Genomic DNA, 26,027 nt, shown 5'->3' on the forward strand with positions numbered 1-26,027 from the left:
AAGTTTAACCCTTTACGCTAGCCTCAATGTTTCCGCCTCATAGATTATTGCTGTCAAGATAATTAAAGCTGTCATATACTTTTCTCTAGAGTTAGAGCTTTATTGTTGCGGTTATCATAACCATACACATAGGACATTTCTTGTTCGTGCAGCTTCCATTTAGAAAGACGCAAAAGACCAATAGCTCAAGAAGTACTGCTAAGCTGGAGGGGACCTCCAGGAACTACGCTCCCCCGTGTGGTGGACGTACACCTTGTTGATGTCCCTGAAGAGCATCGGGTCGATGTCCTTGCGGGCGAAGCTGTTGAGAGGGTGGGAGACCAGTCCCTCGCGGGCCAGGTAGAACTCGGCCCCTTTGAACGACTGGCACACGGACGACACGCGGAAGACGAGGGAGGAGCCGTCGCTGATCACTGCTGCGCGACCCTGCACCACTCGCTGCAGGAGCGGCTGGCCGTAGAGCACGGACGCCGGCACTGCCGTGCTCCGGTCGCGGACCACGCGGCCGATGTGGCGGAGCTCGGGATTCGTCGAATGCTGCGGTATACGAGAGCGGCCGCTGGGGATTAAGCCGCTCAGGCCACCGGTCATACAATGTGGCAGACACAGTGGGTAGCCAGTTAATGCAAAGCCGGTTACCGGACGAGGACTAAAACAGACGAGGTAAAAATGAATGGAATGCCTCTCCCGTGTTTGTTGTAGTTCTGTGTAATGTAAGAATTTTTGAATGCGTCCTTTTCAATACAAGTCGTACAAATTAGGCCTATATAAGAGTGCAAGAGTAAGAGTGTCTAAAGCGAAGCTTCGATGCGAGTTAGTTTGGTTTGTTTGGGGGGTTTAACGTCCCAAAGCGACTCAGGCTATTAGAGGCGCCGTAGTGAAGGGCTCCGGGAATTTCGACCACCTGGGGTTCTTTAACGTGCACTGACATCGCACAGTACACGGGCCTCTAGAATTTCGCCTTCATCGAAATTAGACCGCCGCGGCCGGGATCAAACCCGCCTCTTTCGGGCCAGCAGCCGAGCACCATAACCACTCAGCACCGCGGCGGCTGTTCGATGCCAGTTAGTTTCAGTCGATAAATGTCAAAGTTGTAATCCCGAGCTTTCGAAAATTCGGGGAAAATCACCTACTGCGCGATTAAAATGTAACAAAAATCATTCGAAATTGTCAGCGGCGCAAAAAAAAAAATTCTTTGTTCATGTGTTATATATAAGTGGCTTATCGTCGAGCGCGAATTCCGGGAGCAGCGGAGTATTTTATGGACGCATCTTACTCAGGTAACTGTGGCTCATAATATTAACATGAGCACCACCGCGGTGGCTGAGTGGTTATGGCGCTCGGCTGCTGACCCGAAAGACGCGGGTTCGGCCCCGCCCGCGGCGGTAGAATTTCGATGGAGGCGAAATTCTAGAGGCCCGTGTACTGTGCGATGTCAGTGCACGTTAAAGAACCCCAGGTGGGGGAAATTTCCGGAAACCTTCACTACGGCGTCCCTCATACCTTGATTCGCTTTGGGACGTTAAACCCCATAAACCAAAGTAAACCATATTTTATTAGCATGAAACTAATACAAGCAAAATTAAAGTCGTTCCTGTAAGCTTCCGGATGTAATGTCGCGGGAATTTTGAGGTTTGTATCCCTCATACCGACAATGGCTGTGCCCCAGTTTGATTTGTCGTGGCTTACAGCTGACGGACAGAAATTCGGACGACCACTATATACACGAGAATGTAAGCAGGAGCAGGAAAATACTTTATTCGAGGCCAGTACTAAAGCTCAGCGAAAAAGAGCGCTTGCTCCGCTAATGCCCTTAGTCGTGAGCTGAGCCCGAGTGAAGCCAAGCACTCTAGGAGAGAGAGAGTGTGTGTGTGTGTGTGTGTAAACTTTATATTAATATAAAGTAATTTCTAGTTGAATAGACATCCTAGTCGAAATCAAGAGGAAGAAACGGGCTTGGGCAGGGCATGTACTGCGAAGGCAAGATAACCGTTGGTCCTTAAGGGTAACGGAGTGGATTCCAAGAGAAGGCAAGCGTAGCAGGGGGCGGCAGAAGGTTAGGTGGGCGGATGAGATTAGGAAGTTTGCTGGCATAGGATGGGCGCAGCTGGCAAAGGACAGGGTTAATTGGAGAGAGATGGGAGAGGCCTTTGCCCTGCAGTGGGTGTAGTAAGGCTGATGGTGATGATGATGAATTACGCGGGTGGTTAACCCAGGTTCAGAAAACCATTGACCCTCCAGGCCGAACCGATCAGCTGGCGCTGAAGGGGAAGTTTTTTGTGAGCCAGCTTCGCCTCCCAGTGCTGATGGCTGAGTTCCTGTACACTGTACGCTGTACGTTGCTTGGGGAAGTTCCAAGCCATGTGGAGGATGTCTGAAATCTCTCCGCAGGCCGGGCATATACGCATTGGTTGTGTATTGCGCGGGCCAGATATTATTGTACCGAACTAAGTTTGGTATTGTATGGGCTTGCACGTTTCGCCATGCATACTGGCTTCCGGACGAGTGAGGTCTTTGTGGGAGCTGCGTATTTCCAGGAGGAAGCAAGAAGACAAGCGAATTGGGAAGCATTTCATTTTGGGAGTCAGGTGCCGACGGTGAGCGAGAATATTTGCCTTTGCGACATCTTTGGTCTGGCAATTTGTTCTGTGGCATGTCGGGTTTTAAGTTCCTGTGCTGCCCCTAGACTATTAGAGACGCCGTAGTGGAGGACTCCGGACTTCGACCACCTGGGGTTCATTAACATGCAGTAGCACAAGGGCTGGATGGATGGATGGAAGGTAGGAGCGTCCCCTTGGAAACCGGCTGATGGCAGTTGCCACTATGTTCAGCTTTTTTTCTATTTTTGTTTACCTATTTTGTAAGTCATTAAAATTGGCAATTTTCTTTAAATACGTCTTCCTAAACATTTAACCTTATGTCACCTCTCTGCTTTTGAGCCACCAATCTTCCAATCTCTTTTTGCTAATTTCCACCTCAGATTTATTTACATGACCATCGTTATCTCTAAACCCTAAGGCCTCAGGAAGAGTGAATGTGCCTGCATCGACATCGGGATGGATACCATTACATTTTAGTATGAGGTGTTCTATTGTTCCTACAGATATTTCGCACACAGCCCATGTGTTATTTTCTAAATTTCTTTGTATAGCTGCGCGTTGTAAGACATCCTGACCTAGATTCAAATAGTAGGGCACTGCCTTGAGTTATAAAACGCTTCTTTCCTGATCTACTGTTTCCAGTATCGACATAGTTCTACACTATGCTCTTTTCCATTGAATATATCCAATTTTTACCTTCCGCGATTTTAACGCGTAGTTGAATGTCTGGCACATTTACTGGTTAGCTTCCTAGTTCTTTTCCGCCATTGTGAATCAACGCTCTTTCTGTACAGGTATTTAAATACCTTAGCTGCCCACCTGTTTTCGTCCAATTTCCTCAGGCGTTCTTCGTATAGTATTTAACTCTTAGCTTCCCGCGCTTCGAAGGATGCCCAGCCCTTATCTCCCGGTACTGAATTTTTGAATTTCAGCTCCAACTATATTCCCCATTTGTGGCCGTTAGGGTTAGGGGCTGTATCATCTCCATAGGGATTCCTGAGGGTCGCAGTTACCGGCCGTCCCAAGGGGTATCAAGTGTCACTCACAGCAACCATGGCGACGTAAGAGGTGCCCAGCCACATGTGGGGCAGCGTGTGCGGCTTGCGCACCCCAGCTGGCGGGCGCTCTCGATCTTCTCCACCTCGGACTTGATCATGAGGCAGGCCCGCATGTGGCCGCAGAAGGCGTTCATCAGCACCAGCGCCGCCAGCCACCAGGCGGCGCTCAGCAGACGCTCGCCGCCCAGCGTGGGAGCCTGCGCCGACGCTTAATACGCAGTGGCGGGTGGGTGCGCAAGGTCACATTTTGTAACGATTAGTTTCCTCGTTCTTTTTTCTGACTTTCACACTTTCGTGCTTACAACTTGAGATCATGACAGCAAAGCAAAAATGACAGTTGCCGGTTGCTTTATCCAAGACAGCCCGGTCAAAAATAACGAAAAAGTGGGTGTTATAGCAAAGAGAAAGTTTGGGCCAGATGGTGAGTCATGATTTTGGAGGGGGCCAGTGCGGGAAAACAAGGAGGTGGGAGGAGCTGAAAGAATTGGGAACAAAATTACGTGCTCGAGGAATCAAACGGGCATGCCATGCCGTTCACTGATTTGAGGAGGCGGCTAGATAACGAGGCCAACTGAACGGAGATAACATAGGGCAAAAAAAACAATTAAATGTGCACAGAAAAACCGGAAGCACCACGCAACACCATATAACAGCAAGACCAAAGAGATTAGTCAGCATTTAGTAACATTGATCATTTTTGTAGCAAAAGAGCCGACGTGTCACTGACTCACTTATCGCTTCCCAACTTATCAAAGAACGACGCCTCAAGAAGCTTCCTTGCAAGGTGCCCTTTAGAGCGGCCAAGAAATTTAGTTTTCCCGAAAAGTGGGTGACAGTGGCAAATTAAAGTGCTTAGGCAGGTTGTTATTTGCGGCTGATGAACGTTGAAGGGAGCATTCTGCCTCTTCCAAATCAGCCCCAACTAACCCTAAGCACTGTTTAATTTGCCATTGTCACCCGCTTATCGGGAAAACTTAAGTTCTTGGCCGCTCTAAAGGGCAGCTTGCAAAGGATCTTCTTGAGGCGTCGTTCCTTGATAAGTTGGGAAGCGATAAGTGAGTCAGTGACACGTCGGCTCTTTTGCTGCAAAAATGATCAATGTTACTAAATGTTGACAAATCTCGTCGGTATTGCTGTTTGAAAAAAAAAGATAGGGACGGTGTTATCTTACTGTAGTTATCTTAGTTCAGTTTACCTTGCTATCTGGCCGCCCCTCAAATCAGTGAACAGCTGGTCACGAGCGTTTGATTCCTCAAGCACGTAATTTCGTTTCCTGTTTTTTTCACTTGCAAGCTATCACTCGCCCTGCGTTCCTCCAACGTCCGTGTTTGCTCGCTCTAGCCCCCTCCAAAAATTGTGAGTACTGTATGCACCTAAAGTCTTCTCTCGTCCTGTAGGAACGTCAGTATTTATTTTGTAATATGAAGTGGTCGCTGTTCTCGCGAGGAAGCCAGTTCTGGCGGAAACGACAGGCGACAGCGCAATCCGCCTTTTTAATGTAAGAGTATTGCTAGGCTATGTCCCGTGTTTAGTGCCCGCAAAACTTGCCCGCACGATTGCGCCGTTCTGTAACGATAAATGGGCAAAAGTTTGAGTGTGTTAGATAGTGCGCGATGAGATCTTGCCGTGGGAAAAACTTGGTGGATGAGTTGTAAGTAGTTATTTAATTAAGCACGAAAATCGCATTTAGACGTCAGAATTGCCACGGACGTCGACATAACATCTGGACGTCACAACAGCCACGGACGCCGACATAGCGTCTGGACGTCACGCGACGACGTCATGAAACGCGTACTGGTATCGTGGAAAAAAACACGCGTTCTAGAACGTTCCATGACGTCACTGCATGCCAATACATAGAAGCAACGCAATGCTTTCGCATTTCTCCAATGCGGGTCACGGCAGTGATCTCAGTTTTTCACAAGACGTGGCGCCCTCTAGGGGGTGGCGAAAATTCGTTCTGCTACTGGTTGAAAACAAGCGCGCTCGGGAAACGCAGGCGCGATCTGGTTCCACGAGAACCCAGCTGCGCCTGCGAAGTGTTCGCGGCGCGTGTGTGTGCCTGACGGCTGACGCCATCTGTCGCATGCCCCTGTCTTTAACATAAATTGCGCATGCGCAGTAGGAGCCGGCAGTTTTATTTTAAACCAATGGAACTGGAGGAGAATAGGCGTGCACGCGAAGAGCGGGCTAATAATAATAATAATAATTGGTTTTGGGGGAAAGGAAATGGCGCAGTATCGGTCTCATATATCGTTGGACACCTGAACCACGCCGTAAGGGAAAGGTAAAGGAGGGAGTGAAAGAAGGAAGGAAGAGAGAGGTGCCGTAGTGGAGGGCTCCGGAATAATTTCGACCACCTGGGGATCTTTAACGTGCACTGACATCGCACAGCACACGGGCGCCTTGTGCTGTGCGATGTCAGTGCACGTTAAAGATCCCCAGGTATAGTGGTTAGCGGGCTTGTGAAAAAGGCGGATTCTGCAGAAGGTGCTGTCCTGATAATAATAATAATAATTGGTTTTTGGGGAAAGGAAATGGCGCAGTATCTGTCTCATATTCGTTGGACACCTGAACCGCGCCGTAATGGCAATTTCTGTTTTTACAGGTCCGAGTTCTGAAATACTACTAGAATACATTTCGTGTGACGAAAAAAATTGTTGTATTTTTTAGTGGAAGCGCTAACCAATGAAAAGGAGGAACAAGAATGAATAATCAATCAAAATAAGTCCTCAGGTCTCGTTTAAATCCGAAAAAGTGTAACGAAAATTCGTGCCTGAGAAAAATTAGCTTCCGGGCGGTTTTCCTCGTTCTCCTGGCGGAAAACTAGGTCACTGACATCAGTGGTGCTTGCGTTCCTTCCTCGTCACGAGATTTCCCAGCCCAAAGCGCCCAGGTCTGAATCACTTGACTACTGGTCATTGCTGCGGGGAAGCAGAGCAACACGTTATTGCTCCATGCTCAACATTCTTGGTCAGAAATTTTTAATACTGGGAAACCGTAAGGTACTGGTATAGAAACATTGAAAGTAATGGTACATTCTTCCTATGCTTCGCAAAATCTTTCTTTTAGAGTGTTTCTATGGCTCGCACCAAGTAGTTAAGACTGGCATAGAAAAACAACGGGGAACGCTTTTGGCGATAGCAAAAACGTTTATAGGAAAAGATTTCAAGCCTGCCGACGGGAGATCTGCGGATATATTGATTGCCACGGTGAAATCTTACAATATATGAAAAAAAAAACTGCTTTCATAAAGGGTTTCCCGCTCAAAGCCGCTTTTGTCCACAATTGTTGGGTATGATTTCTCATCATTCAGAAGAGTGTTATACAATGCCGAATGATGTCTGTTTTTCTACGAAAAACATATATTTCGGACATGTAAACAAGTTTTCGAAGCTTATATGAGCAGGGAAATACCCGCGCACCATCAAAGCTAGAATCTGCGAAAGTCTCTCGGCTCTGACATGCACACCGAAGTGATGGCAACCGGCGTTCCTATGGGAGTCGTAACCGTAATGATCATTTTTCCTTGAGTTGTTCCAGCAGCATCTACATAAAGGGCGTTGGAGTGGTTGTCCAATCCCTGCGTCATGCTTTGTGTTGTCGCTTTTTTTCTTTCGATGTTATAATTAGATGTATATTCTTCGGTATTGGGTGAACCCTGATGTGCTGACGAGTTAAGAGCGTAACATCTCTTCTTTGGTGGACCCTGACCAGAATAACGGGCTGGTCCAAAGGACCCACGTGGTAGCACACGCTCTGGGATGCCATACTAGGTAGCCCATTCAGGGTTCCACGAACCTTCCATGGCCCATTAAGGTGCTTTCAATCAATCAATCAATCAATCAATCAATCAATCAGTTATCCTCGACTGTTGTTGCAGCCACGCCCCTCACAGAAAGCAAGAAAGTGCCAAGGCATTGTTCGCTTGAGGGTCAATAATTACCAAGCCTTTTAGTTGGCTTGTCTGTTCTTAGGTGGCTTCACAAATATTTTATCGTCTGCGCTCTGGTAAATAATCGCAGTCCACTGTGAAACATCGAGTGGCGTGCAGGTTCAGTAGTGGCCCGCTGGCGTAATGGCCCTACAACTTTTGCACCTGATTCATTCAACGTTTGAGCCCTGATAATTTGGTAGAGCCACTCCGATACTAGAACCAACGCAGAAAGCTTTAAGTTAGTCACCTTCGAAGAAGAGGTTCTCTAGGTACTGCCAGATGGCGTCGCTGACGAAGCCCAGGTAGGAGTACCGTCGCCCCAGTTTCGCAGCGTGCATCGAGTTGAACAGGGCGGTGATGAGTGACACGATCACCAGGGCCACTCCGAGGAACATCCACACCTGGGGCGACATCGCAAGCATTAACAATACTGGTTCTATCACCGCTTTGCTCAAGTGGTGGCTCTGATATCAAATGCCGAACTTATTTCTACGAGGAGTTGTTTAATTTGTTCTTTGCTAATGCTCTTAGGTCCTCACCACACGCGGCCTTATCATTTTTTCAAGTACGAATTGTTATCCCTCTGCTCACAGAATGGCATTCGAGTGAAAAAAAAAAATCGCGTACCACTGCATACCTGGCAATTGTCGCAAAGCGCTATCAATGCTACCCCTTGGAGCTGGTGCGGTGTTTTCAAACAGGGTCCCATTACTCATCTAAGTCGAAACAGTATTCGCCAGAGTACAGGTGGACGGCATACAGCGCATTCGTTTCATCAGGAAAAAGGGGAAATGATAATGATGGTGTCCCCAGGCTTAATGATTCCTTCCTCCGTCTTCCACGTCCTTGGTCAGACTACTAGCGCTGCTCCTATCACCATCTGCGCGATTGGTATAAGGCCCTACTTCCGGTTATGCCGCAAAATGTGTAAGACTTCTATCACCACTTTAATTAAGAAAAGTGCTCAGTTAAGAAGGGCGTGTCATATTATGAACGCGTAAAACTGTGTCAAACCAATATACTGCCCGGAATCCCCTTTCTGCCGTTCAAATTACGGAATGCAACAGAGTGACAATATTAGCCATAACTGCACAATGTGTCATGTGAAACGCAAGTTAATGCCTCTCTCAGAACGCAACCTGAAGGCTTGTCGCATCTCAGAGCTTCTCACAGAATGACAAACAGGTATCTACCTGATTGTATTTTTATAATGCTGCATCAACTTATTTTTAGCAGAATATTTTCTTTACCTGTCGAATTTCTGCAAGGTAGACGGGACCTTACCTCCACGCACGTTTGAAAATAAAACCACCGGAGAAGTCCTCCGGAAGATTAAGTTACTGCGTGTATGGCTGCTAGACAGTGCCCAGTGTGATCCCAAATAAGCAAGACCTATTTTCTGACTGTTCACAACTTCTTCGGATAAGAAACATGAAGCGTATCTTATATTTTACGATATGCGGTAAGGGTTTAAGTCAGGCAGCACTTGAAAGCAAAGAATCCAGCGCCAGCATTCGCGTCTTTTGCTGGGGCATTTCCCCCTGGGTACTTCGGCAGCGTCTTTGACGCAGTTATGGATTTACCTTCCTGGCGCCCAAAGTTTCTAGCAGAAAATAAATATCGGCTAAAAATATAACGCAGCCCAAACGTCACAAACGCTGGTATGACGTCGGCCTTGCGAGCCCTACTCGCGCGGCGGCTGCAGTTCAAGCGCGATCCGCGAAGACTGCAAAGGAAGTGTTCCCATGGGCACTGGATTTCCACTGAATGTCCCTTGGATGTCCTAAACGTCCACAGCACGTCCAAGTGAGTTTCAGTGCCTATCGAGGGGCACTGCACGGAGTTCCTGTCAATAGAAGCCAGTTTTGACAGAGACAGCAAGGACGGTTGCCTGCGCCCGCTCACCATCCAGTCGAAGGCCAGAACGTATCCAAACACACTGCTCTCCTGCGCCGTTGTGCGACCGGCCAGGATGCGCAGCTCTTCCAGGTAGAAGACGGCCGAAGGCTGCGCGATCTCCAGCCGCTCGGTGGCCGGGAAGAAAGGGCCCATGGCCAGGTCGCTCTCCTGCGCCGCATGCGAGGACAACCGGCAGCTGCACTTAGTGAGTGGGTACCGATAAGGTCAAAACGCCTCCTGACTTCAAAGACACAGTAACGGAGTTTGTTGCCAGGACGACCACTAGTGCAACGCAGAAAAGAGCTTGTTGTCTGGTAATTCCTAGAGCGCTGGTGCAGGCGCCAACTCTGAGGATGGTATGCGTGTTGAGGAGGAGAAAACACGCTCTCAATTGGCAATTTGAACTCAGTTTTTTGGTACAGCTCTTCAGCTTCCCTTTAATCTGCTGTTGAACCTCACGAAACATGAGGTTCATTTGCATAAGGTTCTCTAATAAATCTTGGCCGAGGTCTTATACATACGGTAGCTGTGAGCGACGCATGAACGACGGATGGTAGATGTCCAAGCACTTGTGGGTGGATCCGGGAAGGCGATATTTCTTTATACGATAGCAATTCAGGGCCAAACAATGAGCACCATAGTGTTGTGTAGATGCTGGCGTATGCAAGACGAGTTAGCGAAACGTGCAGACGAAGCGCACTAAAGACTGCAGAAGAAAAGCCACTTACGCGAGCGACCACTGAGTGACATGAAGGACGCTCGAATGCTATCACATCCAGTGCCGCCCAGTTTATTAGCGCGTAATTTCTAAACATCGCTTGTAACAGGAGATTAACCGCGAATTAACCGTGACGTCATGAAAATCGGTCGACACCAATGGATGGAGAGCCTCCTTTCAGAGACATCTGTCGCTTCGTTCTTTGTTTTAAGAGCGTTAGCACTTACTCATCGCGTTTCCAGATTTCGTGGGGTCTGCTACGATTCTTGATCACAGCGCCACATGTGGCAGCAACTATTCGTCACATTTCGAGATTTATATTGGTCTCCTACCACCCTGAGATCAAAGCGCCATCTGTGGCTGCAACTAGAAAACAGCGCATCTCGCATTGAGACTTGTAGCGTCATCTACAATAGCATTGTAGAAACAACCGCCTGCCGTGTGCCATTGATGACGTCACAGGCCAATATGGCGGATACATCCCCCCCCCCCACCTCTCACCAAAAAATATCCTAAAACGGGCAGGAAAACTGTCTCGTTAACGGACAGTTATAAATACATACATTCGTTCCGCTATATAGACTCCGACAACAACTGGCAACCATCCGGGGACAGTTCTATACCGAATTTGGTAGGCAAATAAAACCTATGGATTGTGTTATAGGAATAAAACCACAATTAAATAATAGGTAAACATTGTATACATGCAATTACTAATTGAAGCGCTACCATATCGCACCGCAAGCCGAATTCTAGGCCCACCTTGACCCTTCCAATAAAGCAAATCCCATTTGGGACGTATCTTGAGGGGGTGCAACTCGACAATGGGTTGACGATCATCGTAACTTCTCTGATAGGTGGCGCTAGGCGGCGTGCGTGCACGCGTAGCCGAGCATGGTGGCAATCCACACCGTTTAAAAGGGTATTACATTCCGTTTCTCGAGACGAGCGGCGCGTTCTTCTCCGCTTTCTTCATCTAGTAAACGAAACAGTAACGTTCATTACTTCGTCTTCCAGACGGTGGCTCCTTTTTTTCATGCTCAAAGCCGCTGCCACGAGTCAATCGCTTCGTTTGTGACACTATATGTAAGAGGTTTATCTCCAATGATCGCAGCCACACGGAACTGCTTCTACAATGTTAGAAATTATGACAGCTGGCTTTGGGGCCTTATCTCGAAGGTTCTCAGCAAGCTTTAAACTGAGCGTGGCCGAGAGCGCCGCCGAGTTATTCAGTTCTTTGTGAGCGCTAGCCAGCCCAATAAAGAGATGCTTCTCGACGCCTTTTCGCTGTCGTTTTACTACCACGTGACAATAGTTATTTAAATTAGGCCGTTGTCTGGGGAGCTCTGGTGTCACGGTAGAAGCACTCTTTACTGAATCGAAGACTCCGTACGAACAGAGTTGCGCTGCCTTCGAGGTTACCACTCAAGCTCAGTCTTGTATATAATCGCATAGTCATCCTCAACTTCCGGCCATGCGAAGTTATAAAACGGAGCGGAGTTGAGACTTTTGGTCTGGTTCTAGCCTCTGTTAAATCAAATCCACCTGGTGGCTTCACTCTCCGTCCTGGCAGCCATTGCCGGTGCCATTTTGAGCCATCACCTGCTCTTAGTTATTACAAAGCTTGCGTGCGTTGACTCAGGGAAGTCGGGCTAGCTCTTTTACTCCTTCGTTTTCATTTTTTTCTTTTTTTGCAATGTAGCCAAGGATCACTACGGGGACGCCTTGGGGAGGCGGCCTCAGTCACCTTAGTCGCACTCACAAAGCGGGTCAAGGGGAACTGCACTTTATTTGTTATGTGCATCTTTTTGTAGACTGTCTTCTCATTAGAAAAACGTAAGTGTGCCGTGGTCGAGCACGCCCGCTGGGAAGCTGCAATCAAATGCAGGAAGTGGCACTCACGTTTCGGTGCAGCATACCCATGGACCCCGTCCAGGAGCCGTCAGCCTGCGGGCTTCCTGTTGTCAGTTCACGAGGCACGCCGATAGTGTAACTGCACAATTGTCCATCCATGTTCGGCTTTAGGCCCCGACTGATGTGCTGCCGGTCAAAAACGTCAAGAACGGGACGTGGACCCGGGCAAGACATGCGATTTGCAGATTGAACCTCTATAAAATGACAAAGTGGATACCAAGAGACACTAGGGGAAGTCGGGGGTGGCAGTGGCGGGTTGTGGTAGTGAAGGGTGAGCATTTAGGGTGGTAGCTGTGGGGTTATGGAATTCGGATAGGTAAAGTGGACCCAGCTAGAGTTGTGAGAGTGCACATCGCCAAGAAAGACGCCTTTGTCGTCCAGAGGGCAGAAATCGGATGGGAATGAGGATTATGAAAATGATTGGATTCTTTGGGGCTCTGTTTCTTCTGATTATTCGACGGAATCAGCTGTGTGGCTCGCGTTTTGGTGCAGTATTCTGTAGCGAGAGGGATAACTGTAATAACTATGATCGTTTTTTTTCTGTGGTAATTAAGAAAACTACCGCTCGCGAACTAACTTTTTTTCTCTCCAGGGAGGTGACGTAGAAAGCTAAGTCTATGTGCTACAACCTAAGTTCTCTGTATAACGATGTCCCTATATAGAAACCTCATCTTTGCATGAGTCACAAGCAACTATAGTAGCCGATAATTCAACTGCCTAAAACTCAGTCCCCCAGTCTCCCTCTTGCTTTGGCACCTCCAAATCAGCAACTGACTTGAAGTCACAAGTCATTTAAAAACCCGAAAATTAATATTAAAGTAAAAAAAAACTTCCCGACCCCTCTGCGCGATGCATGTGATCTCTAGGTTAGCTTAGTGCACATGAGTTAAAGTTTAAATAAGCGCCCGCATTCATTTTTACCTAGATCTTCACACATGGTACATCCTCATGAGGCCCCTGCCTGTCCTATGCATGTCTGCTGAACCTTCCGAGTGAGGCCTTCCTTGATACCATTAGCTGTAAGGTTTGCAATGGTTGCTTTTCTTTATGTTTAAAGCCTTTGGCACACGACTTTATTGCTTTGCTTTTGACGCGAGATGAAACCAGACTTGTATGGAACTATTGCATCTGCGTGCATCTGCTTTTATGTTATTCTAGATTGTGCTAAGTGCTATACTGCGCCTTATCTCGAAAGTTCTACAGCAGTTTTAAATTTACGGCGGCCGAAAGCGCCAGTGATTCTGTTTTTCGATGTCTGTCTAACACATTTGCTGCTATTGCCGTCGCCGAGTTGTTCAGTTCTCTGTGGGTGCAACTCAGCCTGGTAAACAGTTTGGATTCTCCACCAGTCTTCTGGTCTGTTGTTCATGGCGTTGCCACCGCTACGTGAGACCATTTTTTCCGGTCTCTAGAAGGGTTGAGGCTGTCTTCCATATGGCTTTTTCAGCCGTTACAATTTAGAAGATCTTAAAAATTTTCGCTAGAAAGGTGCTGAAGGGAAGTACGGATCTGTGCCTGATTCGGGGGCGCATGAAGACTCCGAAGGACGGAACCGCTTTTCAGGACTGGGAGGATCGGGGTTCTACATGTACAATCGAACCTCCTTATAACAAACTAATGGATATAACGAAAGAATGATGGTTCCCCTCGGAAGCTCGGTCAGCACGGGCTATAACGAAACTACGGCTATAACGAAGTAACCGCTTTACTCTTTCAACTTCGTTATAACAGGTTATAACGAAGGTACCGTATAGATGTAGCAACTTGACATCTAGTGGAGCAGCACGCGGAGTGCGGGGATGGTATACGAGCCTTTTGGAGAGTTGTATTAGCCGGCTAAGGTGTGTTAGTGCGTCGGACACTGCCCTCGGTGTAATCAAGTATGCGATCGCAGTTTCTACCAAGGGTAACCGGGGCTGGGTGGCCACTGAAGGCTGTATCTCACTTGAAGCGCAAGACCTGCACCAGGGAGTTGAAGATGTTTCCCAGGGGTCCGGAGAGGAGGTACTCGCCGTCCAGGCCAAGAACCATCGTTGTGTGCGGCTTGTACTGCGCATGCGAATAGCTTTAGGCGCCCATACCAAAGGAGGCTGTTCGAATTGAAGGAGCATGACGATTCGAACTGCTGAAAGAAGCTCTAAACACAGCTACATCGAACTTTTGTTTTCAGTAAAAGCCGATAAGCTGAGCCTTTCGTGACCTCCCTGACAGTGTTTCAGAAGCAAAAGCACTTCATTACTAACAAATTTATTCTTCTACCTCGCCACTCTAACTGTACACTCGTAAAATTATTGACGGCATTAAGATCATTAGTCTGGTGCTTTATTTTGAACTTATTTTTTCTTAGCTCTTCCTTGCGTAAGCTAGTAGATTGGCAGTTTTTAAGCAAAAGTTAGGTTAATATTAAGGCGGGGTTTACTCCGTTTTTTCTTCCCTGCGAAAAACAATACCCCTGTATGTAATAGCGGTCAAGTTATGGAAGCGGCCTATGAGAGCAATACCTGTCTCACTTACTGCGCTTCTTTTTCGTTGAGAAGGACTCTGATTCGAATAAAAGTTGCTTATTTGTCAGTACAAACGTTATTACATCGATCTAGGCCACCTTTAGTTTCTCCCCATCCTCACTTTAAATGCAACTAACATGACGAGCTGAACCGTTGAAGACATTTGACGGTAGAAAAGCGCCGGCAGGTCTTGAGACAATAGCGCAATAGCATTTTTGAGTACGTTTCAGAGAACTCGTTCTTTATTTACATTAATCAGGCTCTTTCACAGTTGCACATTCTTTCAACAGGCAGACACGAAGCGCTTACAGCGTTTTAGCCTCTGCGTAAGATCAAGACGGTGACAGTGACGGTGACCGTGCACTTGAGGCGAGTATAGAGAATAGAAGCACTGCTACGTATTATAGATGAACTGTATGTAAACTACAAGTAACTCATAAGTATTGGTAGAAAAATTTCTTGGAGTAACTCACGTTCTTTCCGCGAGAGCTTTATCCTAAGATACCGTAATAGTTGAGTACGGTCTCATTAGACCAGGAAAATAGCTTACTGCATATTTTTATCAAAATTTCGTAGTATAAAAAAAAACAGATAAATGGTGCTCCGTTGCCAGTGTTCTGCTTTAGGTCATTGAGTCCTACAACTCTATGTTGTTGACTGATGCTTTTTTGAAACACTGCTAACTCATCCAGTTCTATGCAAATTTGCTCGCGCAAAGTAAACGCTTATCCAAAAAGAAAACTGAGTCGCGCCGTTTGCGCAAACAAAGGATACTCATGTGTAGTCTATAGCGAACACCCTAGCGTGAAATTAAACACTACTGCTGATTGCACAATCGACACTGAGAAACAATGAAAATTCTCCAAAGTCGTTATGCCCCCTCAAAATTTGTTTCATGAATTAAGGAAAACTTACCGGTATTATTGAGACTCTAAGCATTTTCGGGTACACAGTGACGCGCATTGCGTCAGCGGAATCGAGAGAAACGCCTGGGTTCGTCGAGAAGTTGATATTAATGCAGCTTCCTAAACGCAGCAGGGATTCACGAGCGGCGGATATGGCTTACGAGTCCTTCCAATACTTCGCTGCAGGCCGGATACAACTCTTCGCCTGTGCACCACACCGGCGCATAATGCATAAATACATATTCTCCCTGCCGTGTTCGGGTTGCAGCCATCTCTCATTCAGCTCGGGCTGACCAATCAGGCGGTGGAGGCCCAATCATGTGACGCAAAACGCGGCCAATGGAGCACCGAGAGATATGGGGTCGACCAATGGCATCCATTTCTGACTGCGTAGCACGCTTTTGACGGTCAAGAAAAAAAAACAAAATGTTTGAAAAAAAAAAACAGTATTCCGCTCGATCGCATTCAACGTGTGGCCGTTTGGGGGTGATTCGGGCTCACCAAGCCCGGCAGCCCTCAAATCATGAGCACATATGGCTTACAATCATTGAATAACGACGCATATGGTCATATTGACTGCACACTAAATGCGGCGAGGTTTTTATTGCGGTTGTGTCTGTAACCGTCGGGGCGGGCTGGCTGCGTTGCCATGTGACGCCGCTGATCTTCCACGAACTGAAGCCCCAAAAAAACACAAAAATAAAAAAAATGTCTGCCGTTATCCCGGCCATGTTCGCCGCAGCTGACAACAAGGAAGAATCGGTTAACGATGTGAGGTGACCCGGCGATTGCGGAAGAATTGACCGAACCGAAACGCGGCAGGGGCACCTCGACGCTTCCGGTCATTATTCATGCAGGCTTTGGACAGCTAATAGAATCGCACTGACCCGTGATCACTCCCGACTGGCCGTACTTCACAAGCGCACTCCGCGGTTACCTTAGTCTGTGCCGCTGAAGCAAGCTATGTGTGGCAGCCACACACGATTCGGTCTTTAATCTTTATTCAGACACAGAAGTGGTCTGGGCTGATGGGACAAAAGGCAGATACGTTCTGCCTTATATTGGAGCGCGGCAGGCATCAGTCAAACGCCAGACGCCAAATTACGCTCCCTAATGACACTTCGAGCTGCGGCTATTAATCACCACATGCCGATACCACGAGAACGCCGAGGGACATTAGGCGCATGTGAATATTCGCCCCCTTGCCTTTTCCTTCTCCAAAACAAAATAAAGATTAGCAAAACCGTGGATGACTTGATTTCTTTTCCCGCTATACTTTTCTTGTGCAAGTAATTACCTGCAGACGGTGTTAATGGCGAAATGGGAGGCAAGAATGACCCCCTTGAGCACATGTGTAGAGCTGCACTGCGGCGATGAAAGTAAATCAACAAACGTAACACTACGTGCCCTCTAGCACAAATAGAAAGAAGCTCGGAGCATACCAGTAGGTCCGTAGTCAAATAACCGACGCGCGCAAACGCTACTGTTATAAAACTCACAGCGGTCATATAATACTTATAAAAATGGTCTACGACAGTCTATAGACTTAATATAGACTATTTCCGTCTTATAGATATTTCTTTTTCTTAATTGATAGTCTATATAAACTGTCTATAGACTATCTATAGACAGTCTAATAAAAGTGTACGGCCATAAATCTATAGATTGTCTATAGACTGTCTGTGGGATTTGTATTGCCTATAGACTGTTCTTTAGGGTTTGTCTATGACAGTCTATAGACTTTATAGAAAAAGACAGACTGTCTGAAGAAATTTTGTTGCGGAGCGGAGGGTTGCCACAGGGCCTTCTCTGCACCTTATTCCGATATGAGGTTAGGGTTTGTCATGGGCGGCAGGTTACTTATATTCTGGCGTGCCATTCCCCACCCTCGCTTCACTGAACATGCATTGTCCTTCTGGAACGCTTTCCATGTAGGTGCTTCCTGCTTTTGAGCTATCATTGTCAATTGGTTCATGTAGGGCAGGGTTAATCTATACATGCAAGGAAGTCGGGCGGGGATTTGTAGTCTGTTGCGGATTTTCGTACATACATTCGCGAACGTGTATGCGATGCTGTTTTCTCTGTGAATATTCTTTCAAGCACTTTACAGTGGTGGTGTAAGTTTTTTTTTTTTGAAGACCTGATGATTATATTGGGCGGTGGCTTGTGCTCGGGGAACAAAAATTTTCTGTGTGAGATTTAGCATTTCCCTAAGTCGATTTACAAATGGAGTTACACAGGTCGCATATAGGTCGCACATCGGTCGTACATAGGGCCAGATGCAGCATTTAAGGCTTACACAACCCTCTAACAACAGTGGGCATGCAGCATATAAAATATGGCACTCTGTAACTGAAATGACATACCAGGTGTTTCAGCAGACGTTTCATAAAGTTCTGAAGATTATAGAGTTATTAAAAAATCGTCCTAATTAAATAGGTACCTTTACTTTTTTAATCATCTTTTTAATTAGCGCAGTCTGGCGGTTGAGGGGAGTGGACAGCTGGAAGGTGGTTTCATATCAGTTTTTGAAAAGAGGAAAAATTCATTCCCTAGAGCTCTGCAGCGCGCGGAAATGCCCTCTATACTGCACATAACCGAAACAGCGCATCAGGTGCTGACCCGCCGCGGTGGCTCAGTGGTTAGGGCGCTCGACTATTGATCCGGAGTTCCCGGGTTCGAACCCGACCGCGGCGGCTGCGTTTTTATGGAGGAAAAAACGCTAAGGCGCCCGTGTGTTGTGCGATGTCAGTGCACGTTAAAGATCCCCAGGTGGTCGAAATTATTCCGGAGCCCTCCACTACGGCACCTCTCTCTTCCTTTCTTCCTTCACTCCCTCCTTTATCCCTTCCCTTATGACGCGATTTAGGTGTCCAACGATATATGAGACAGATACTGCGCCATTTCCTTTCCCCCTAAAACCAATTATTATTATTATTCATCAGGTGCTCCGGAAGTTGGTTGCAAGCGTGACGTCCGCTGATCGCGTGCTGTAGTGCCTACAGTGCACATTCTGGACTGCCTGCAATAGTGTACCATGGCATGCGCTTTCTTTGCTCTGTCGCTCTTAAAAATAAAATGAAAATGAAAATTGGTTTTGAGGAAAGTAAATGGCGCAGTAACTTCCTCACATACACCCTCCCCTCCCCCGAACCGCGCCGAAAGAAAAGGGACAAAGGAGGAACTGAAAGAAGAAAGGAAGAAGGAGGGGCCGCAGTGGAGGGCTCCGGAATAATTTCGGCTACCTGGGGATCTTTAACGTGCGCTGACATCGCACAGCACACATGCGCCTTTTGTGTCTCGCCTCCATCACCACACCATTGCCGCTTTTTCCCTGCACCAAACCTCCGTGCAAACGAATGTGCATGTCTTGGTACAATAGTGCAGGTAATTAGAATTGGACGCCACGTCATCAGCGAACGTTGCTCTTGCAACGAGCTCCCGCCGCATGTCATGCGCTTAGTTTCGGTTTTCTGCGGAAATAAGCGCCGGATTTCCTAGCGTCGCCGAGCTTTAAATAAATGTTTATCTTCTTGAAGATGTGATATGGCATCGTCTTCGTCATGGCAACTCCCCTTTCACACAAACCACCAAAATGTGTTCAATTATAAGGTAAGCAGCGAGTTTGTCAATTAGCATAATCAGTTATTTTCTTTTATTAGAAATGACGTCCGTCATGCTTGACAGGTTGTTTCAGAGAAGAATGTTTCTACTTCGAACGCGCTATGTAAATAATTTTTGGAAAGTTGACCTATACACCTAGCATAATCTAACTTTCGCATTGTTATTCAGAAGCAAAACATTACAGAAGGCTGCTGAGGTACAGAGTAGTACGAAAAAAAGAAAAGCCACGTTTAATATCGTTTTGCGTTTAACGAAACCAGGAATATCTTAGGAGGAACGCTATTCGACGTACGAGATGCCTGATTTTTCTTTGATCTATTTTATGTAATGCACATGCATATGTAGTGGGTAGATTATGTTTATAATGACAACAAAAAGCTGCGACGCATTGCCATTATCTCCGCCAAAATGTAAGCTCTCATTTTTGGCCACTAAATACTTTCTAAAGCTTGATGGTTACAAAAAGCACACTTGTCAATATTCACTTAACGTCGAGGATCAGGAAGTGATCTGTTTATTAAAGGCTCTTCATTTCAAATCTTGAAGGGCCCCTCAGTGCACGTTTTTTGATAGAAGCAGCTTTCGAAATTCAAAGGGATCTGCTATTCATGTGGTCACCGCCTTCCGCCTCAGTTGAAGAACGAAGTCTATCTGAGTCCGTCCATCAAACGTCTTTCTGCAATCGCGGGACCTGAAGTCGTAAAGGCAGCGCAGTATGTAGTCGTCATGGCTGAAACGCCACTCCGGGCTCTGCTCCACCGCGCCCTTCATTACCCAACCCCTCAACGCCGGCGACACGCGATCTCCTGGACGAAGCAGGAACACGTCTGGCAGGCCCCACTCGGCTGACGGGGTCGACTTGGCATAAACGGCCGCGAAATCTGCGTGCCTCGATATGAAGCACGTGACGTATACGCCAGTTGGAGTCTCACCGATGTGAACGGGGAAGGCGCTCACAAACTGGGTCCTCGAGCCTGTGGTACCTTCGTCCCACGGGTGGCAAAACAAAGTGAGCACTACGAGCCCTGCGGTGGAGCTACCACCGGAAGTCGTAAACTCTCGCAGAGCTGCCACCAGGGGCGCCGCGGGCAGGATTCGCTGACCGGCACTGGCGAGAGCGTCTTCCAGTGACGAGGGAAGGGCACGTGCCACTTCGGGAGGCAGGGACTGCTTCAAGTTGCAGAAGCCCTGCGTCAGCGCCGCCGTCGCCTCGTTGCACGCCTCCAGTACACTGCTCATGGTTAAGGATGTGCCAGTTCTTTTCGCTCCAGACTGGTCGGGCTCTGCGTGGTCCATGAACTTTGAGCCGATGCTGAGGAGCGTCTCAACCAACTGGTCCACACCGCCCTGTACCATCGCCAGGACGTCCTTGTACGCGTAAGGCGCCTCGTCGGTGACGACCACTTCAGACGTCAGAGGGACGGTGACGGCTGTGTCCTTGCTGGCACCTCCCTGCGAGGAAGCGATGACTGCGGTGCACCCGGCGATGTAATGCCTCGGCAGGTTCTTGCGCAGCACGGTGTCGCGGCAGCGGGGGCATTGGGTGACGTGGAAGGCGCAGTGCTTCTCGTAGTGCTCCAGGAGGTCCTCGGCGGGACCCGCGAAGTCACAGCCGTGCTGTGAGTTCCAGCAACGAACCTTCGGCGAGAACAAGGACAAGACTAGTAAAGCGTTAGCTGTACTCTTCCTGGAAACGCTCAATGAGCCTGTGCATGAAAAAAATTCATTGGGGACCAAAACAATTTATGTGGCAGAGTATGAGTTTGCATAAAGCCCCAATCATAAAGCGGGAAACTTTCCACAGTGGAGCTGCGTTAACTGCACCTCGCAAGTGCGCAGAATGACGTCGACAGAAACCGCTTTTTCCCCATGGCGCTAGTCACGTGACAGAAGCGACGCATCCGGGCTTCTTCGCCGTCCACATGTGCATGTAAAATCCCAAAGGTGTCCAAATTTTTCGCACTTTTCCACTCTTCATCGTCGTCATCATCATCACCATCGGCCTGGCTACGCCCCCTGCAGGCCAAAGGCCTCTCCCGTGTCTCTCCAATTAACCATGTCCCTTGCCGGCTGCGGCCACCGTATCCCCGCAAACTTCTCATTCTCATCCACCCACCTAACTGTCTGCCGCTCCCTGCTGCGCTTGCCTTTTCTTGGAATCCACTCCGTTGACCTTAATGTCCAGCTGTTGTCTTGCCTTCGCATTACATGTTTTGCTCTCCTCTCTTTTTCGTCTCTCGTTCCCTTCTTCCTCCCTTCTTTCACGGCGTTGTTGAGGTGTCCGCCGATAAGTGAGCATTGACTGTGTCCTTTCTTTTTTTCAGAACTAATTTCACTTTTCCTCAAACGGAAGCGAGGCTGTGTAAACAGCTTCGGTCAAAACACGACAGGAACACGTATTATTGCATTCGACCAGCCTTGACAATGCCCAGCTCTGCCATTTAAGTGACATACAGGTGAAATGGCTGCGCTGTTGTTTCAGCCGGTCGCACTGTCTGCGAGCACGGCGGGGTGCCCTTCATTACAAGTCGAACGTACCTGCAGTTGTGCCAGGTTCTCGCGTGGAGGCGAGGTCCAGGTGACGTTCTCGCGCGTCTGGAAGGTCGTCTTGTCCATGGGGCAGGCGTAGTGGTCGCTATCAACACAGCCGTCGAAGCAGGACTCGCACAGCAGGTGCGCACAGGGCAGGGCGGCCATTTTGACTGGCACGAAGCCGCAAAGGGCGCACAGCCGACTTCCAGGCAGTCGTTCGCTGAAGACGACGGGTCTCCAGTCGACGCCAGTGGCGAAACCGCATAGACGATATGTGGTGTCCGACATAGTACTGTCAACTATGGGCGTGAATGGCCGCTGAGTACAGCAGTAGAAGCACACAGAGTCAGACTGGAACGCTGTTCTTCAATATGCTCCTCAGGGGACCAATGTTCCAAGAACCGGCGCGTGCTCGGCTCACGAGCGGCGTACTAAAAAGACTGTAGCGACTTCTGTGGACATGTGGAAAAACTGTTCGAATGCTGTCCGGAGCCGCTGGTGTTGAAGCTCGAATGTGGAATTGTCTTTGTTTTTTGCACGAAGGGGGCGCCTCACCCGCTTAGTCGGAAGTAATAATGTCGCCAAGGAACGTATGTTGACATTAAAATTTAAATCTTTGCTGGGGAACACGAATTCTTCACGGGAAAGTTAATTTCCACTGTTTAGATATGATATCTTACTTTGCTAGTGTCACCTGCATGATAGCATGCTACAAGGAAGAAAAAAATGGCTGGAGTTGGCTTTCCGGTCATTCCAGTTGGCTATGGTCTGCTTCGTAGCCCTCGAGGATAAGTGATGCAACAACTGTATGATGCAAGCTTGCGGCGATCACTATTTTGTTTAAGTACTCTATAGACTGCGAGCTGTTGCTTCTCTCGTCAATAAAGCAAGCCCCGTTAGGTTAGGTTAGATTAGGTTTCCCGCGTGGTTTTTGCCTTCTTTGCGACATTGGTGCGGTGTAAGCTTAGCCTGAACGCGAACCGTCAATTGGTGTTGCATTTCTGCGGCACGAGCAAGCCACCGGGGTGCACTGTTCTCCAAACTGGCGATATGCGACCTTAGACGTTGTGCCTAAGCGTATGAGCGCGAACGGCAGAGATTTATAGGCACCCGCACGATAAGGACTGTGCCTGCAAAAGGCGCGTCGGCTGGCGAACTGTGTGCAGGACGCAAATTGATTGCAGTGGCACCTGCGCATATATTGTCGGGGCACCTGTAGAAACATAATAAAACAATCCTATTTCTACTAATACGTGCCCTTTGATTTCCGCTTCCGGCAGCATCCGGCTTACGACTGGATTATGGTTCGCAAGCAGGGCCTGTCTAAACGAAGCTTTTCATTGTCTATCCACCGGTGGCCATAGCATCGTACTGCTTGAAACAAGCGTGGCCTTGTTAGATGGCTTGCATTCATTGCTGATCGAATTCAAATAGTAGCGCCTCAGAGTGGCCGTGAAACCTGAGAGGTTTTCGTCGCCTCCTGTGCCTACTTAACGCGACGCTTGTCGTTATGACAGCTACATGTGACGGCAGGAGAGAAGAACTACATAAAGAACGAGCGGCACATGTTCAGGAGGCCAGTGAATATGCCGACCCTGCCAAATTCCCCGACAACTAACAGCACTACGAGGGCCCGAGTCGGAGCCAGAGTGTGGGCTGTGAACAGTCGAAACAGCACCACTTATAATAAAAAAATAAACTCTGTGTTAGTGGACAATATACGGTAGGCTTCAGTGAAGATTTCAAACGGGCGGGCTGGAAATAAGGCAGTAACTCCACATCGGACACTATTCAGGTACGGAATTTCAGCAATAAAATGCGAAATTCTGCACATACTTGCGCATCCCTATACCGAGCAATTCTGGACAAAAAAATTGATGTGCGGGGAACCGTTTATGAGCGCAGTTCTTTAATATAATGCAAGATTTCACTAAGCAATCAATATATGCGCAGATCACCCCATGGCAGTCAAATTTCTTTTCTATAAACATTTTTGCTATCGTCAAAACCGTTGCCCATTGGTTTTCTCCGGGAGTCTTAGCTATTACATGTGAGCGATGGAAACACTTTAAAAGAAAGATTTTGCTACATATCAAAAGCATGGACCATTATCTTGGCATCTTACAATTTTGCAATTTTATATTTTTTGGCTGGACTTACCTTACCGCAGCCTTGCACTGTATTACGTTCGGATAATAACTGCAACAATTCCCAAATAAACAAGGGTGTCGCTTTCAGCACAATAACTCTCCGGCCACTGAAAGGAATTCGTTATTCCGGCATTTATTGCAACAATTCACACGCAAGAAATCAGCAGAAAGACCGAGCACACTAGACAGGAAAGGAATTTTCTGCTGACTCTCAATCAGTGAATGGAATTCTTCATTCTGGTGTTTATCGCAAAATTTCACATCATGTAAACTAATACAAAGAGCAAGCTCGGTATAATCAGCGCATTACCACAACTTTACTCCACGAGCTACATTAGACTAGAACAACACAAAACCAAAACCCACCACAATGAAATAAGTTAGCGCTTATTTAATCACTAATCGTTATCTTCGGTATGCCAGCCGATATTTTTACTTACACTAGAGTGTCGAAGCAGCAAAGCAATGTGGCGCGGCGCAATTAACGATTATTTTCCTTTCGGCAGCTACGGCTCCCAAGTAAACACAGGGTTTGTACCTGCTTTGGCGTCAGGCTACACTAGGCACACACTGCCCGGGATATCCGCGAGGATTTACAGATCTATGGTAAAGTGCTCATGACATGGAGAGTACGCAAAAATAGAACCGCTTAAGTAACTTCCAGTTCGAAAAGCCGGGAAGAAAATACTGGAGCGATCCTTCTTGAGATGCGTATTTGTATTGGGCTATACAAAGTGCACAAAAAAAAGCAATTCTAGCTCTGAATCACCCTCCTTGGGTAGCTTGGGTAGCAAGATCTAACAAAATGGTTATATAGACCATGACAATAACAGAGCACTTCTATTACATCGGAGAGGCAACATTTTGATGCACTTTACGGCTTTACGGTACCCCCAACGCGAATCGTAAGCGAACGTCACATGTAAGTTTGTCGCCAAGTTCAGCATATTTGTTAAGCCTGTGAAACCCAGTGTATCGGCTGATAGAACATTAAGAATTGCAAATAAATTCAATTTCTTTTCGCAGCACTACACCTATTTGTGACATAATTTTAGAAACTTCTTTTGCAAACATATTAATACAAGGTGGAATTGTGCGCTACCCGGAATAGAGGAGGCCTTCTGAAGGACTAACCAACAGGCCTGGATACTCGTTTGTGACCGCCTGTGCACAACCTGCATGGTTAATGACATGTGTCGGTGTTGTGTTGCAGACACCAGTTTTGAGTTTTATGTGTGTCCAGTAACCGCGATGCGAGCGCCAGCCAGTGTTGTGTGTGTGTGTGTGTGCGCGTGTGCATAGACCTCACCCGTGAAACTCATTGTATTATGCCATCATCAGCCTTCATTCACACTTTCCTTTTCCTCCTCTTCCCTTTCCCCTGTGTGGAGTAGCAGGCCAGGGCCCTGTTACCACCGGCCGACCTCTCCGCCTTTCTTTCATTAAAATTCCCTTTCTCTCTTGGTCGTAATTCTGTATCGGCGAGTGGCGGAGCTGAATTTGTTTTTACTCTAGATTTACTGTATCCTGATTTGAAGCTTTATTGTGCTTACAGATTAAGAAGCCATCCGGATTAAGAAAATTTAATTGCGCTCGGAGTCTTGCACGGTTTTACATGTGTGCAATGAAGAGGCATATGTAATGGAATGCAGGATGTTTATAGCTTTCAACCGATCTTTCCAACGTCTTGGCATTACAGCGTTAAGTTCTTAAATAATAATAATAATTGGTTTTTGGGGGAAAGGAAATGGCGCAGTATCTGTCTCATATATCGTTGGACACCCGAACCGCGCCGTAAGGGAAGGGATAAAGGAGTGAGTGAAAGAAGAAAGGATGAAAGAGGTGCCGTAGTGGAGGGCTCCGGAATAATTTCGACCACCTGGGGATCTTTAACGAGCACTGACATCGCACAGCACACGGGCGCCTTAGCGTTTTTCCCCCATAAAAACGCAGCCGCCGCGGTCGTGTTCAAACCCGGGAACTCCGGATCAGTAGTCGAGCGTCCTAACCACTGAGCCACCGCGGCGGGGCAAGTTCTTAAAGACAAAAACGTAATATTATTGGGATGACCGAAAAAGACTGTCTTGCGCACAACCAATTCCATTGTTCGACATTAGGACAAGGCAGACACCTTTGGCCAGAATTGTACAAGCCGCAAGTTTTTCCGTTCAGCCGTGTAGTCAGAC

General features: G+C 47.6%; 1 protein-coding gene and 1 pseudogene across 1 annotated transcript; both read right to left on the reverse strand.

Moving 5' to 3' along the window:
* The window catches only part of LOC144108178 (putative glutamate receptor), a 16,483-nt pseudogene extending 890 nt beyond the window's left edge, over positions 1–15,593 (reverse strand).
* A 4,122-nt stretch (positions 15,594–19,715) lies between these two features.
* On the reverse strand, positions 19,716–21,983 carry LOC144107111 (uncharacterized). The gene is made up of 2 exons (XM_077640097.1): positions 21,698–21,983; positions 19,716–20,797 (listed from the first exon to the last, which is right to left on the reverse strand). Exons 1-2 carry the CDS (start codon positions 21,977–21,979, stop codon positions 19,766–19,768), a joined length of 1,314 nt encoding a protein of 437 aa, XP_077496223.1. The 5' UTR covers positions 21,980–21,983; the 3' UTR covers positions 19,716–19,765.
* Positions 21,984–26,027: the final 4,044 nt, after the last annotated feature.

Source organism: Amblyomma americanum, chromosome 10, assembly GCF_052857255.1.
Source record: "Amblyomma americanum isolate KBUSLIRL-KWMA chromosome 10, ASM5285725v1, whole genome shotgun sequence".
Lineage (NCBI taxonomy): Eukaryota > Metazoa > Arthropoda > Arachnida > Ixodida > Ixodidae > Amblyomma > Amblyomma americanum.

Bases quoted from the DNA above. Each gene is read 5' to 3' on its own strand.
- LOC144107111 (XM_077640097.1), bottom strand. From the start codon at position 21,979: ATGTCGGACACCACATATCGTCTATGCGGTTTCGCCACTGGCGTCGAC. The intron at 20,798-21,697 runs GTACGTTCGACT...TTCTCGCCGAAG, and splicing joins AGAACCTGGCACAACTGCAG to GTTCGTTGCTGGAACTCACA.